The sequence below is a fragment of the Cariama cristata genome, unplaced genomic scaffold (genome assembly GCF_000690535.1).
Source record: "Cariama cristata isolate BGI_N322 unplaced genomic scaffold, ASM69053v1 scaffold37805, whole genome shotgun sequence".
NCBI classification, from domain to species: domain Eukaryota; kingdom Metazoa; phylum Chordata; class Aves; order Cariamiformes; family Cariamidae; genus Cariama; species Cariama cristata.
Window position 1 is genome coordinate 38800 of NW_009616552.1, and position 12545 is coordinate 51344.

At 34.7% G+C, this 12545-nt stretch overlaps 1 protein-coding gene across 1 annotated transcript in view; it reads right to left on the reverse strand.

Moving 5' to 3' along the window:
- LRPPRC (leucine-rich pentatricopeptide repeat containing) overlaps nucleotides 1-12545 on the reverse strand; it is a 79403-nt gene that overhangs the window by 26729 nt on the left and 40129 nt on the right. The window contains exons 25-26 of the mRNA XM_009700206.1: nucleotides 1743-1811; nucleotides 1384-1474 (exon numbers count right to left, since the gene is read on the reverse strand). Coding sequence (XP_009698508.1) covers nucleotides 1384-1474; nucleotides 1743-1811 — 160 coding nt within the window. The remainder of the gene's footprint in view (nucleotides 1-1383; nucleotides 1475-1742; nucleotides 1812-12545) is intronic.

The following is a 12545-nucleotide window of genomic DNA, read 5'->3' on the forward strand; positions in this document are numbered from 1 at the left end:
TTTTTGTCTTTTATGGTGACAGAAACCCACAAATGTTTTCCACTTCTTTGAATAGATGGAATTGGTTTTGTCTTTTGAAAGAAGACTGAAGATTTTGCATGACAGAATTCGATAAATTGTATCTTCTTAGATTCTCCTCCTAGCAGACACACTGTCAGACTTAGTCACTGCCAGAGGTGAACAGGATGAGCGGAGAAACAGGAAGGCTCCCTCCCAATCTGTTGAGACAAGTTTGCTTTTCAGGCCTACTTCATTTTTGATGGTGAACCAGTATGTGCAAAGCCAGAATTGGGTAACGCCAGAGTGGTTTTGCAGCTTTCTAAGGCTGTTCAGGAAATGAAAAGCAACAAAGTTCTCAAGGGATTTCTGGTCTTTTTTTTTTTTTGTGGAAGTACTCATCTGTTCTGCTTGTGGTAAGTGCAATGGGGAAGAAGCCCCTTTCATTACCATATGAAAAGAAAAAGAGGGTTTGAATAGTATTTTATTTAGCATTAAAACATTGCTAGTTCTAGTCAATCAAAAACATATATGAGGAACAGCCTAAAATTACTCCAAGCTCAAATCCAAGTTTTCCCATGACCAAAGATATCAAATTGCTGTAATGGTTCGTTAATACATATACACACACAACACCAAAGTACACTGCAATCCCTGTAATGCTTTTTTTTATGCCCCAATTTACTATTTAGTGCTCCATATCCGATCTTAACACAAAATGTTTTTTCAAGGCTTTATAAAATAACTAGAACTAAAGTTTCCAGAATTTTTATTATGTATAATAGAGTATAATACACAGAATAACAAAACCAGCACAGACTGAAAAATACAGAAAAGAGGAAAAGAAAAAATACTATAGATACATCCTACACTAAGTCTGTAGCATAGAAATGAACTTTCAATTTTAAAAATTGTTCCATTCCCTATAAATTATGCAAAAATTAGGTTGTGGCTGGGAAAGAATTGGTAGGTTTTTTTTTTAAAAAAAAAAAAAGAAAGAAAAAAGAAAAAAGCACCTTTCAAAACCAGATCCAATTACAGGAGACTCCAGATCTTTATCAGTTACGAAGACATAAAAATGAGCAGTTTTTCTTCTTTAAGCATTATTAAAAACCGAAACAGAGTAAACTTTCAAAGTTGACACAAGACAATAGCATAGATTGGAAGATTTGTACTATGTAAGTTCTGTGTAAGTGTTCAGGTCTGCAGGTAAAAAAACCCCAAAACCCAAAAACCTGCACTCTCCCCCCGGAAAGATGCCTCAGAAATGGTATCCAGGCTATTTGCATATCAGGATAAAACTCCTCTCCAATTCAGGGTTATTTCCTATCTGCAACCACAAAAGAAAACAGATTACAACATCAAAAAGATCACAAGTTCACTTACCACACAGTTGAAGCAGGTAGTAGTACATTTCATCTCTATCACATTCAAATAGATTTTGAGTTAATTCTACCAAGTGTTCCAAAGCCTCCATCTTTAAAAAGAAAGAAGGAAGAACATAGTTATATCTCAGCCAAACAATTCTTTTTCTATATATGTGCACTTACATGCTGTGTGCATTCAGCTAAAATAATATTTCTGTTTAAGTATACACCAGCATTTACACAGAGCATTAAGCTCACCTCATCAGCCTGTCACACGTTCTTTCACAAACATAAAAATCAAGCAATGAAATATTTCAAAACAATTTTTCTTGGATATACAATGACAGTTACATAGAAGACATCATATGAGCCACACACCTGATTACTTGATATACACTTTTTTGCAAACCACTGCAACCTCCCAGTGTGTGCTCTCAAGCCAGGAGTCTGTAAAATAGAGAAAATATAGAAGAAATGTATTCCTTCATACAGAACATTCCAAGGAAAAGTAAATATAATACATGTAGTCATAATAAAAGTTCATAGTTTTTGTTTGTTTTTTGAATTCTGAATGAGACTACAAGCTCACAAATAATCAAGTTAGGTTGCATTTATGAGACACTTAAAAATTGCAGTCATTTTATTCAAGACATTTTCCTTTTCGGTTGAACACCACCAAGAGTCAACTTAAAATAGACTTCAGATGAACTGAAATGTTAAATAATGTCTATCACCACAGTAATAGAGTATTATTGCTAAAACCCATAGTAATCCTTTGTATTACTCATGGTAAAGAATTATACCAAATGTTTCAAAACTCGCTTCACAATGAAATATTCATATTCAACACCACTGCAATGTCTTAGCAACTAGAAAACCATGCTTCTCAACTGTAATATCACCATTCGGTACGCCTTCTCTGCTAACATTAGCCATTTTCTTACAACTATTAATACCTAAAACCAATAGTGTTTTAGATAATGACTTCTCTCACTATTGTTCAGTAAGAAAAATAGGAATTTACAGAACAGTAATTGTTACAACTGTAATGTGCTGCCAATGCAGATGCCAGGTATACTAACTGTACAGCAACTCCTATCCCAGAACACAGCAAAGGGTTACTCTGAAGTGTGTGTACACAGAGGAACTGATGTATAATAGTCAACATGCCATAGTTCTTTCTGTTATTAATTTTCCCAGGTTTGATGAGCCTTTGCTTATTCATTCCCTTGTTGTTTTGAATGGACTACAGCTACAGAATACACATTCTCAAAAAGATTTCAATCCTTGGAAACTCCATCTGGCACAGACTACCACATCGTGCCTTCTCAGCACCATAGACCATCACCAAAATATCAGTTCATTCGCTTAAATAAATTCTTAAATAAACATGAGAAAATTCAAAGGTCTTAAAATATGCTACAGGCATGCCAGTACTTATATACAACGTATCTTAAAAAATGATACAAAAAAACCCCTGTGTGCAAAGCAGCCAACCTTTTCACCTCTTACCCTTCTGTCCCAGAGTACTTAGATTTACTTTCATTATACTCTCTTGTTTTAGCACAAGGATCATTTACAGAGAGGACTCTGCTTTCATTTCAGGTGTCCAGATTCACATTAACATAGTTCAAAGTGATTCTGAGGAAATGTCTGTTCAACTCTACAGAGAACATGTGTTTTGACTGTTGAAGGCTTTTAGCTGTTAATATTACAAGAAATCTCTACATGAAGTGCAACTTCCAACATTCGAACATCACTTCACACGAAAGAGGCAGTTGAACAGTAAGCTGTGAGAAATACTGAGTCTCAGTTCCAAAACACTGGAAACAATTACCATTGAAAAAAGTCAGTTTACCTTCTGTCTTTTTAACACAGATAATTTCCTTTTCCTGTATTCTTCCAAGTGCAGAATTATTACCATTACATCTTTCTGAAATAATTCAGCATACACCAGAAAAACAGCATGCAAAACTGCAGTCAAAATCATTAAAATTTGCTAAATATATAGGAACCAGTGTTCTGCAGAGTAATTTTTAGGCCATATAATCCTACCAACCATCCAAACCATTTTATGTAATCATTTTAAGTTTTTTTTTTTAAAAAATAGGACGTTAACCCCACAGTTCTTCAACATGGAGCATCTTCTCTGTGTATTTAACTGTACTATAAAAATAGTCTCAACTCAAGAGGTTATAGAAAAATAGTAGCTTCTCAAGTACTCAAAAGTGGTATATATAAACAGTTTTGCTTTCCGGGTACTTGCTTTTTTCTAATTAGGTTTTTTTTCCACAGTTATTTATGGTTATAAGTACCCGTTCAGTCCTTTTTTAAGAGCCACCAAACACTTTCACATAAAATATGTTGAAAACTAAGTCAAGAATTAACATCTTGCACAACTGGCCCTTGAAAATGAAAAAAAGTATGTTGCCTGCATTTGTAGCTAATCCTCTTTAGGACATGGTAAAATTCAAATGCTGAATTCACTTACAACTTCCAATACCACTGCTGATCCGAATGCCAATGAACTCTACAGCTCCAAAGCTACAAACTTTTTATAGTAAATCCTTTCCTGTTCAGGAATGATTGATGTGTCTGTCACTACAAGGACAGCTGAGTTATACAACAGATATCCTTGTGTTTCATTTTGAAATTGAGAAGTGTTTTCACATACTGCAGGTCTCAATCATCAAAAGAACATCTAGGTCAGATTAACTAAATCTCCAGAGCTTGCCTGATAGTCCATATTTGTAGCTTATCCCTTACCATCTTAGGGAATTTTAAACATTGCATTTAGCAGGAAGCAGACTTTCTGCAATACAGCAAACTAAAATACAGAATGAAAAAAATGTAAGGAATTAAACCAAAAATTAAGTAAAAAATGCTACTCTAATTGCTCTTCCAAATCCTCATTTATAATTTTGATATTTGTTTCGATGGACTAAAAAAAACCCGACAAACTATTATTGAGTTTTAGTGTTTTGTTCTGTTCATTTGTTTGTTTTATTTTTTAATTATTTTTTAAGACATTCACTACTTTAAATAATGAAACAATTGTTGAGAGTCTCAAGCAATTCATACAGCATATACACTAAACATGGAGGTTTTCTGGCTTTTACATTCTCTTGGAATATAAAACAGTTGTACTGTACCAAACCAAAGATTCCTCTAGCTTGTTATCCTCTCCCTAACAGTGCCTACAGAATATAAAATGACAGAAAACCCAGCAATACTTCCCCCTTAGTGGTCTTTTACTCTCCAACTACTTGAGGTTCAGTGGGTCACATTATTTCTAGTAAGTGATTTCTCTTCCATGAGCTTTTCTGATTGCCCCTGGAACCCCATAAGATTTATCATTCATAAGACCATTTGGCAAAGGGTTGCCTCAACTATCTTCTGCGGAAAACCACCACAATACTATTCCTTTTTGTTTGTTTTCAGTCTAGCTGCTACTAGCTTCATTTGAAGCCCCGAGAGTTTGTATTGGAAGACAATGCACAATTGATTTTTCTTTATCCTCTCCATTTCGTACTAATTTAATGAATGGTATATATAACAATTCACTGCTTCACTATTTCTTCTCCAGACTAAGTAGAACTCATCTACTTAGTTGTATCTCCTATAGAAAGCATCCCATGCTTTTGATGACATTTGTTACTATCTTTCTGAGACTCAACATATAACCCTACATTAATTTACTCACTGATCCTACACCTTCACACACAGAAAGGAAAACTAACCAGAAGGGGAAAAAAATATGCTGCATCTTTAGAAGAACTCTGGCCAAGCAGCACTCAAAAAATCACATGAATGCAACAATCCTAACACACGGAAAGTATTTGATTTGTCTCCTCCTTCCTAGAACCAGTCACTTCAGACAGGTGACTGAAGGGGTCCAATCACCAGAAAAATCTTTTCTGTACTAACATTTTTATTTGAACTAATTTCTACCTATTGCAGCTGAAAGAAAACAGATTGTCTGGGAAAACACTGACCTGTCAGAGAGGAATCTAGTCAATGTTTTTCCAGATTTTTAGATAATGATAGAAATATTCAAGTTTTGTTTACATTAGTGTTCTATAACTGTTACTGCTAACAGACCAATACTATGTTTTTACTTTTATAAAATCTTTTTTTTTTTAAAAAAGGTTAAGTAATTTACTGAAGACATACGGATAATATTTATTTACTTCTCTCTACTTGCCTAAAGCAACCTTTCTCTCTTTAAACACAAAAGTTACATTGAAAATCACAAAAACCAACACACAGACCAGAAACCCTGTGGTATTATTCAAAAAGAGAACTTTCAGAAAACTAAGAGTTGAGAATGTCCCCAAACCAGTAGACTTCTGCTATAGCTGGTTTAGGATGCATATTTATTTAAAAGCCAGCAGAACTATTTTTCATTTGGCATATATGCGACACGAGATGGATGACGCTTTCGTTTTAACCTTCCAACATTGCACTTCCACAAACTACTACTGTGCACTGTTTGGTAAAATAATTGTTGCATATCCTGGACAACTTACTCTAGCCTTTCGCAGTATAATTTCACTGTGAGTAACACATCAATTCTAATCGTTCAAGTTTAACTCTGCCCTCCTTAAGTGTTTTATGTTTTCTTCTAAATTCTTGCATGTTCTTCCCAAAGTTCAATCTTTTGTTAGGGAAACAGTTCTACTATAATCACCAATCCAAACATATCGGAAAGAAACAGCCAAATTTTATAAACTCCATCCATGCTGCACTTTCTGATGGCATTTTTTGGACAGGTAGATCAGTTCATTCCTCTTTTTGCAGCTGAAAAAGCCAGTAATAATAAGAGACAGCTAATGCTGCTAAAGGAAGAAGAAGGTTTCATGATGAGTTACATCAACAGCCATAACAGACTTATGTTACCAGTACCAGAACCAGTTACTGAGATTTAGGTGCCAAAGTAATATCTTGCAAGAAAATGCATTACTTCTCCAAACAGACAGCCTTGAATAGACAGCAATAAGAACTGATGTATGTCATTTCTAACAGCTCCTTGTAACATAAGCATCAGTGAAAACAGAACATTTGATGGGAAGTTCTTAATTTAAAGACGGATTTTTCCCTGATTCCACAAAAATGCCTATGAAAAGCTCACAAATTCCATGCAGCTTCAATGAAGCCTGGGATATTTTTGCGTGGCAGCTTACTTGAACAAAGTTCTTTACAACATAAACACTGTATGCTATGCTTGAATCTTCTCCTATGTTAAAACTCTTGGCAGAAGTCCTCACTTCTCCTAAGCAGTAGGTGTACTACTTAATCAGAAAGTTAAAAGAACATGCAAATAGAAAGTTTCTGTACCTTATGCAGCTATCTAAGTCTAGCTGATAGATGAGATGGTCAAAATTATCTTGCACATCTGTTATATTTTTTCCTCTTATTAAATACTCCTTCACCTTCAAATAGCAATGCATTATTTTAAAAAATACTGAAAAATACTGTAAATGATACATTTACGTTAAGGGCTTTTTTAAAAAAAATCTTACATCTGCGTTCATATGTACGAAACAAGCATACCATTTTGCTGTATTTCTTACATTATAATCTTTATAGCATAATGTAAGTGAAGTATCATAGCGTGATACACAGAAAATACAGAAGACTATTTTGATTATTGGCTCTAAACATATCAACTTTTGTGCAGTAGTCCAGAAGTTTATAAAAGACACAGCTTTACAGACTGAGGGATCTAAAAATAATCCGTGCATCGAAAAGTATCTTTCCTGTTGCAATCATATCAGCTATCTAATAAAACACATTACTTCTCTCTAGCCTAGCTTTTCTTTAATTCATTGTACTACCAGAATGACACTAGAGCTACATCTGTATATGGCAGGAAATGGAAGTAATACTTTTTCTACAAGTTCACTTTCCACCTTGAAAGAAGTTTAGTTTTCATGGATTTCAAAAATGGTTTCTTTGGTGATGGCACAAAAAGATACCCTCATTTACTTTATTCTTTCTAAATAAAAGAAAACTTCGCGTACATCATAAAACATCATAACCAAGATTACTCTAAAAAATGAGAAATTGCTTTTGTTCTTTGTAAGCAATTTTGCCCACAAATGACTAAACACATCCCAACCCCCATAAAGCTGATTTCTTTAATGAGAAGCTTATCTGAAACATCAGGACACTTGCACAACTGTTTGTGTAAAGGATAGCTGTATGAAAGTTCGAATACAATTAAATCTGTACCTTCGATATGACTACTTTTGATAGCGAGGGCAAGTACCCTAATGCAGTGCCAGAGTTTCAAAAACTGAGTTGCTCCACTGCAAGTAATACCTTCAAAAACTACTCAATTATAGTGCAATGGATATTTTATTTGCACTACCAGATACTTAATGAAAGACATGAAGGGACACGCGTCTACATATTTATCCTCCCTAACTCTCCTGTTGGGAATGATTAGAATTCAAGCTCATGCTCTCCTTTCTGCTTATCCGACAATCACCCAAAGTAGGAACTAGCCTAATTCTAAGTTCATTTTTACATAAAAAGCAACAGTAGTTCATAATAAGAAAATACAAAGCTTACAGTCTTCATTGGGAAAGTTTTTACTGTTGGTTTGGTTTATTTTTTCCCTGAAGTATGTAGTTGCCTCAAAACTTCTGTCAGTTACATAGTCCACTGACTTTACCAACACAGTTAGTATCTGTTGAGTAAATACTCATGATTTTATTTATTTCACTTGAAACAGGAATATATGCTGCTTTATGTCAAGCAGACATCGAGAAAATGTAAGGAGACTTAATTATATTCCAAAAATACCAAAATAAATACAGGGCAGAGCTTTACAACTTTAGCATTACCCAGGACAACTGAGACTCATGCGTGTTTAAGCACTATGGGAATATGTCACATTTACCACTAAGATTTCCAAGACTAATTATGTAATAGTTTTATTATAAAAAAAATCATTAGACAATAAGAGAACTTCACAACAATAATCACACTGGAAGAAAAGGTGACATCAAAAATATGCAAAAACCCTGCTCAAAACAAAATCCTCAAGGATGTTCTAGACCCAAAACAGAGCAAAAATTTGCTCTTTGCATTGTAATGTGGTTTTATGTTGTACGATGAATGAAAAAAGCAGCATAAAATTCAGTAGTATCTTTGTGCTAACACAAAGTCCCTGGAGCTAAGAAAGGACACACAGCTCTTGCCATGATACCACATTCCAAACACATTACTCTCTCTCGTTCTGGAAGGAATTTGTTCAGTAGTCATCTCCTTTACCAAATATACTTATTTGAAACATACTCCTTTGCTTTCTTTTAAGAAAGCAGTACTTAAGAACTTCTAAATAACATGCACTGAACTAGTAATTTACCCTTTTTTTTATTAAGCCACAAACACACTTGCACATAGGCATCAACACAAAATCCAACTTCATCAATAGCTGTATCAGAGAGCAGTTTAATAAGAAGTAATGCTTTTATTAGACTAATAGGACTCAACAGTAAGAAAAAAATAATCTTTTCATGTAATTATAGGGCTTGCATGCCTAAAAGCTCTTCAGCCTTTCCCCTCCCTCTCAGTTGTATACAGTTACTCTAATAAAAGCTATTACACCCCCTACAAACTACTCAATCTCAGACCACCGTTATCTAATACAATTTGCATTCAACATTCACAAACATTTAGATTTTGTTCTAATCACCTCACTCTTTTCTTAACGGGACCAAAAATGAGTCTTTGTAGGTAAATTCAGACACTAGATAGAACCACCATTAAATTACACATAAAACACACCCCCCCCCCCAAATTCCTGCAGTCACAAATCAAGAAAGCATCTTCTCCCCATAGTTTATCTCCAGCATAAAATCAGCAAGACCCAATTTTATGATGTAGACTCTTAAAAAAAGCAATCTGGATGAAAGAAGGTTGCAATCTCTCAATATCAAGCAGAAATATTCTCATTGTTTTTATGGTAGATTAAATCCAATGGCCACTGGTATCTTGAGGTCTGCTGACAGCACATGTCACAATTCTTTCCTTAAATCTATTTACCTCCTGAATTAACTTGACATCTGTTGATAGATATATTCCTGTACACTAAACTCACCCAAAACAGTTCTTTTGTTAGGTCTTGAATTTCAGCTGCAAAGGCCTTTTCTTGCATTTATTCACATTGGAACACATTTCATTAGTATTTCACAACCATTTGTCCCTCAATTCTTCACATAAATGTCTTAAGATAGGTGAGATATAGTATAATATATTTAACTATTAAATAGGAACAATATATTTAGTATCAAACCAGAACAGGAGGGAAGTATCACACATTGGACCAAAATGACAAACAACTCTATTCTAACTACTTTAGGTAGTGAAAACTTTAAACCTCCATGCAGCACACAAACAAAACAACAGAATAACTAGTAATGGGGGGGAGGAAGTAGATTCCTCCAACGTTCCCTTTTTCATTCCCACTCTCCCGGATGACCTTCACATCAGTCCAGCTCTCAACTATCAGTTTGACGAGGTTAATAAAGCGGCAGTCAACAACTCAGTAAACATAAGGAAATTACAATTGTACAGTTCTGGCAACAGGTAACAAGCTGTGGATTGGAGAGATTTTGGGGACTATGCTCTAGAAAATTCTCTTACAATTAATTTAAGACTTAAAAGAATACTAGGCTAAGCAACATTTCCAGACTCTGTGATCCAGTACCTGGCGCTCTGGAGCAACACACATGAAGAATTACGTAAGACCTCTTTCCAGGAGAAAATTTGATTAGCTCTTTTCTAAATAAGACATTTTAGAAGACAAATAAAGAAAATCTTTTTCCAGAGGGTACTTTTCCCTAATCCTATTTATTGAAAATTCAGATCCCTTTCTTTTAGCCTACATTAATTTTAATGTAGTTTAATTTAAAGTCAAAAAGTATTGACTTAATTTTCTTTTTTCTTTTTTATGAAGAAAAAGATTGAAGGAAAAAAGGCAATTAAACTCCCTTTCCAAGTAAAGGAAGAAATCTTAAGCAACTACAGCTAGGTTTGGTGACACAGAAGTGGCTGCACCACTCCAAGGGAAAGCAAGCTAGTATGTGACCTTACAATAGGGGGCAAGAAGAGACACATGCCAACTTTGTTTTGACATGATCACTTTTGAAGGACTCAAGACAAAAGCAAACTTATCAGTTGAGGTGCAGTTGAGAACTAAAGACTAAATCTGGCTTTGATGTACTACAGCACCCAATGGTAGAACTTGTTCCCAGTGGAAAGCAAAAGAGCATCTACTAGCACATCCATCTACCAGCACAAATTCAAGAGCTCAGGAATCTCCAGGCACAACTAGAATAAAATACTTTTACTTCACAGAGCAGCCAAGGCTACCTCATTTGGAGGTATTGTCTCAGGGAGGTTTTATTCTCTAGCTACCTGCCACAGAACAAATGAGAACAGACTTCCAAAAGCTTAACAAGGCAGTCTAGCAACATCACAAACTGTTACTTTATCAGTCATACTCTGTGAAGCCTTAGAACTTAGCTGCATTTCCCCCCCATAGGCTTCTGGATCACAGCTTCTCCTCCACTTAGCATCACTGCAAAAGAGACTCACACAGTATACTGATGAACGCTTCAACTTCCCAAGAAACAAAAAAGCAAACAGTAACTTGTTTATGGTTTAAAACAATAAAAGCTACTTTCTTCTTTAGCAAAATACCAATTGTAGGACCATTTCCCCCACACACTTTGTGGAAAAAATTTCTTTGAAAATACTTAACATATCATAGAATTGTTATGGTTGTATCATTACATAATAAAGCATACTTAAAATATAACGCACCCTATAGTAATTGATTTTGTGCCACTTTATCCACTGGAAAAATACATGCATACTATTCCTAGCTAAATTCCTATACTCCTAAAAATTCCGGAATTTAAAACCTCTTTTTCCTCAACAGCATATACAAAGCTCTAATTCATAATTCATGGAAGTTAGGTAAGACCAAGAAAACCTATTTTAAATAGCATAAAAAGCCAGGAAAACTTCCATTTAGTCTCCAGATACCAGGTGTTCAGATTTATGCCTATGGGTCTGTTTGTGGTTACCAATAATTTATGATCAATCACCAAATAATGAATATTTGCAGACATAATTTGCCACCTATTAAGAAAAATGACAAAAGTTTCAAAGCCCCAACAATTTGATAATTTGTTTACTATCCTATTCATGACTGCTGAACTGTAGCCACCAATATAAGTTTTGAGAATTTAAATGCCGGTATCAAAGAAACAGCTGCTATAAATCACACCAACTACTGATTTTACTCATTTATCTTTATTTTTACTTCCAAATCTCAGATTTCACCCTTTTACCTCCTATATGCTTTAATCACAATAAAAAGAACTCAATTCCTCACTGTCATCTGTCAGATCCTCATATTTCTATTCTTCTGTATTATAAAACTTTGAGCTCTAAAAAACCCTCTCAGAACAAAAATATCAATGCTTCTGCATTGTGCTTAGCAATTTTCACACACCCTGCACCAGGACAGTATTGTTCCACCACAGACAAACAAGCAGACCTTCAGTTAAGATTTTTTAAATGCAAGAATTCTATTAGATAAATCAAGTAGGGATAACTGGTATTTCAAATATTCTAGGAGGAATTAGGAAAAAAGCATACTTTGTCTTAGGAAGGAAAAAACCCCTCAAAATTAGGTTAGAGTTGTGTATGTACGTAACACAAAAACGATGAGGACAAAGTATTACTTTTTCTGCAAGATGCCTCCTCCCACACATTAACCGGAAAACTTATGTAGCATTTTAAAAACATACAACTGCATTAAGCAGAAAAATAATCACAATCTGGGCAGACTCTGCAGCTGCCCCTTTGACTTATCAATTTCAGTAAGCACAATTTCAATCAAGTCTAGATAAAATATACTAATCCTAAATAGACCAAGTTTGTCACCTACCACTTCCTATAAGCTGCTTACTATCCTGAAAAAGAGAGAGAGAGAAGAAATGCTAAATTAAATGCCAAACAGTAGCAGACAGCGCTTGTTTGGCTGATTAACTTGTAGACAAGCATTACAAATAAATCTGAGCATGGTCTGCAGCAAATTAAATTCCAGTGCTTTTAAGAACAAAGAATTCCTTCGGAAAGAGGATTAGCAACTTTACA